Raw genomic sequence first — 4,243 nt, 5'->3', positions numbered from 1 at the left:
TGGTAACGTAGAAAGAGGAATTCTTTCCTAAAGTTAGCACTTTGAGAAAATCAGGTGAAGGTAAATAAAGTATTTAAGTCCCAATCCTTTTTTTTTTTTTAAAGGCATTTCAAAATTTCTCTCTTCCAGATAATAACTTTCCCCAAAGAACTCTTCCTATTCTCAGAGGCATCAGGCACCTTTACCTACCAATGCCCAGGAACAGAATTGTACCTTGTCATGAGCTTCTTGCTTTTTTGAAGGAGTTTGTCTTTTGAAGGAGTTGGTGGCACGCACAGCCTTGCAAGTATCACTGTGCACTACATTGTCCTGGGTACAAAACAGGTGTAGAAAAGCTATGTGTTGGAGTGAATGGTGGCCAGCCAGCCCCACTATATTCTAGCCAGCACCTGGTGGCCAGCATTTTCCCCACCTTTTCCATAGTGGGTTTGGTGACTGGCGATATGTTCATCGGGTGCCAGGCGGGGCTCTGGTTGGCCATCACTTGGGCAGCTCTGGCTGAGGCAGGACATGAAAGGCTCCAGCTCCCACACCTGTGTCGCACAATGGATGGAAAGCGAGAGCTTCAAGCAGGTTAACCCAAGAATAGAATGACTTTGGCCTTTATTTAAATTAGGCAATTCCAGGAGCACAGGCTCCAGGCCCCAAGGAGTCGTGACTGTCCCTTTGGCTTCCTATGTCACCAGGTGACGAAGCAAATGCTCTCTGGTGGCCAAGGTGGCTGAGGTAGACGGCTGGTGAGGAGTGTGGCTGGGGAATTGGGGATGAGTGCATGCCCATGGCTGGAGGCCTAGAATCTCATCGTGTTGAGGCTCATTGGAGGATTTTCCCGCTGGCGACCTCCTATGGCTCTCCATGCCATCACCGCGCCGACACCAAGTGCAAGGCCACCTCCTGCCGCCACAGGCAAGGCCCAGGACAGCACCGTGGGGCCTGTTTCAGAATGGTCTTGGAGTAGCTGACTATTCCTCAGGGTGTGGAGGTAAGGGCTCTCCTGTGGAGGAAGAGAGGGTCAGGGGTTATGGGCCTCTGAAAACCATCCTTCTGCCCACCTTGGGCTCGCTTAGTCCCTAGCCCCGGGGGACAATCGTGCAATAACTTCGCACATTTTCTCTGCTCATCCTTCATCGACACTGTGCTCAAACCTCCCGAACGCGGATGGGTATCCAAAGTGGTCAATACCCAGCTATAACCTCCTTTTAGTTTCTCACCTGTATCTCTTTTCCCTGTCTACCTGATACTGAGATTGGGAACTGACAGGCGACCAGAGGGAGAGAGTCCTGGGGGCTGCAGAGCCCCCACCTCTGTTTCTTCAAGGCTACCACTGGACAGCTGTCCCCATTCCCCCATCCTAGGAGTGCCTGTGAGCAGGGACGACAGTCAGTGTGAAAGGACAGCTGGTCCTGTGGTAGGTTTGAGACCCGAGCGTGAGAAGGGCCAGAAGAGGAGGTATTCAGGCCTGCCTCCCTGGATTCTCTCCTTCCTCTGTGCACAGGAGTGTGGAGTCCTGTGTAGGAGCTGAGAGAGTGCCGAGAACGTGACCACTCTCACGGTCTTGGCCAAGTTCAGAGACAATCACATCACAAAGGAGACTCAGTCCCAGTCTTTTGAGAAGTGTGAACAGAAAAGAGACGAACATGGATGCGTGCTGGAGGCAGCAGCCTTAGGGTGAGGGGACAGGAGAGTAGACCAGGGAGGGCAGCACCTGAGCCTTACAGGGTGTAGCTTTCTCCTGCAGGCAGAGATGGGGATGAGCCTCTGGGAGGAGCAGGTGGCAGAGTGAAAGCACAGACCTGGCAACTGTGGGGCTTGGCTGGGCAGCTGATCCTTTCTCCAGGAACATAGTGTGTCTAAGGCGATAGAGGAAGCTGGGTCTCCCCTCTGGATGCTCCAGTGGGACCAGGGAAAGGTTTCAAGCAGCCTTGACAAGACTAGAGTGACTTTCCAGGGAGGCTGTGTAGTGCCTGGCAGCGGTTACAGGAGGGCAGGGAAAGGAGGGGAGAGCTGGGGACCATGTTAGGAGCTTGGTCAGCCATCCTGGTGAGGGCAGTAAGGGAAGAAAGGATGTGCTGGGATGGGATGAAAAGGAACCTGCGCTCCCCAGCAGACATGGTGTCTTACTTCTTTCTGCACAGCACCCCCTCCCCCACCAGTGCCCCTTCAACTGCCTCCCCTGAGTGCCTCTTCCATCGGACCTGCTGCTTTCCCCCACACCCCGAGGAGTTGTGAAGTTTCAGGGACAAGGAGGAGAGGTGAGAATGGAGAATGATGGCAGTTGCGTGATGATAAAGCTCCCAGGGAACTCCTTTGAGCCTCTAGGTCTCAGGGACCCCTGCCCCCTAGGCATCTGTTTCACGCTGGATGGAACAGGCCGGATGTTAGGACATTACTCACAGGAGAGGGGCATTTGAGTTTGGTTCGGCTGTGGGTGAAGTTGTTGGAGGTTGTCTTATGGCCCACTGGCTCCAGCTGGAGAGAGAGAAAGGACACTGTGATTTCCTCTGAAGCTGAGTATCTCACACCTGATTCCCTCCCTCTGCAAGGGTGGGTTGACACCAGCAATAAACACAAGAGCCACATCAGATCCCAGCTGCCCTGGCCAGAGCTGGACCTGACTTCTGATTCAGAAGGGGCGGATCAGAGTCCATCAGGCAGGGTGGGACCCTGAGCCTGTGTCCTGGATTTACCAAGGAGGACCCTGGGGCCCAGGAGAGACGGATCGGTCCTGCCATAGCCAGTGTGTGGAAAGGCCTGGCCCAGCCTCACCATCTCCTGCTTCCCTTCTGGGTGGCTGTGATCATAGACCCTCTGCAGTTTTAATTTTATAAAATGTTGATCATCCTATTAACCAACTTGAAGTGTGTGGGGCTAGTCAGTTTCAGAAAAACTTTGAAAACATACTGGTTACCGTGACGTCCTTACTATGTATACTTGGCTTGCCAACCTTAAGAAATCAAAGTTTCTCACTTGAGCTTCGTTGTTTTTCACACAGATGTAGAGGTTTACCCGAAACATCCCTGGAGCGATTGTTGTTCAGAGAGGTTCTGCTTAACACTTTGAATCCTGGGACCCTCTGAGGATGAGCTGGAAGCCACTCTATACCCCTTCCCGGCACCGTTAGCCTGTAGCCGCCCCCTGCCGTGGCCAGCACTGAGAAGTGCGCTCCCTCCTGTTTACACATCCTGACTGTGTAGCCTCTACCCTTAGAATCTGCTTCCCTGCCTGGTCCTGAGTCCCTCAGGTACTGCCCGTAGGGGAAGCGAAAGCACAAGATGCCAGCTAACCACCACACCTGGCCCGTGATCTTGCTTTCTGTTGTTTCTTTACACCTGTTCCTTCTCACGAGAAGGGTAGGGTCGGCTGCTCTGGTCCTGAGAGACACCTCGGTGACTGGCACAGCACAGTGGGAGCATCACCTGGGGCCTGGTTCTGCTGCTATTGCCATGCCGGGCAGGCTCCTGGGCTGCTCTGAGGTCAGGGGTGGGGCACTAAACCCTGTCCCGACCACCCAGATTCGGTGGCTGTGAGCAGCAGCTGAGAAGATGCAATGAAAGCTCACTGGGGTGGTTTACATATGTATTGTTGCTACTTCCTTAGAGCTGAGGAAGCACAAACTTCTTGTAATGGAACCACCATCGAGGGACAGTATAGATGCTCAAGGTCAGGTTGGCTGATTCCCGGACATTCCAGGAACCCAGGAACCGACTGGCACAGAGGAAGGTAACGATCACGTGGGGTCGATGACTGCATCTGTTTCTCCCTTTCTCCTGGCTCCTTGTCACCTGTGCCCAATGTACCTTCCAGCTGTCAGCCAGCTACCTTCACCGCTTGACTGAAGCTCTGGTCACGGTCACCTTGACCTCCAGCTCGCCAGATCCACTACTCACTTTTCTGTCTTCTTGACTTTTCAGCAACCTTTGTCAAAGTTGGTGCTTCCCTCTCGAAACACTCTCCTGCCTGGGCTCCCAGAACAAGGTCCTCTTCTTTTCTCCTTCCTGCCTTCCCCACCCCCTCCTCCTCTGTCACTGGCGTCCAAAGTTGGAATGAGGGTCCAGGGGCCTGGTGGTTGGTCCACACTCTTTGGCAACTACTCTTCTCTAGGAGGCCTCACTCAGTCCATGGCCTCAAACACCCCCGCCCATTAACAACTCCCACATTTTGTTTTTTTCTAAATTTCCGTTCCTGATCATGATTCATTCTTGCTTACCTGATGCCTCCAGGTGGATTTCTAGAAGGCAGTTCA

At 53.3% G+C, this 4,243-nt stretch overlaps 1 protein-coding gene across 5 annotated transcripts in view; it reads right to left on the bottom strand.

The window, feature by feature from the left end:
* Nucleotides 1–574: 574 nt before the first annotated feature.
* Nucleotides 575–4,243, bottom strand: part of PLB1 (phospholipase B1) — a 144,180-nt gene continuing 140,511 nt past the window's right edge. For all 5 annotated transcript variants that reach the window (XM_040496388.1, XM_040496389.1, XM_040496391.1 and 2 more), the window contains 2 exons: nt 2,395–2,469; nt 575–994 (listed from right to left, as the gene is read on the bottom strand). In XM_040496388.1, the coding sequence (XP_040352322.1) occupies nt 791–994; nt 2,395–2,469 (279 nt within the window). In that variant the 3' untranslated portion in view covers nt 575–790. The remainder of the gene's footprint in view (nt 995–2,394; nt 2,470–4,243) is intronic.

This window comes from Herpailurus yagouaroundi, unplaced genomic scaffold (assembly GCF_014898765.1).
Source record: "Herpailurus yagouaroundi ecotype Mexico unplaced genomic scaffold, PumYag 188, whole genome shotgun sequence".
Lineage (NCBI taxonomy): Eukaryota > Metazoa > Chordata > Mammalia > Carnivora > Felidae > Herpailurus > Herpailurus yagouaroundi.
Note: the sequence above shows the minus strand (reverse complement) of the source record. Positions and strands in the feature narration are given on the sequence as shown.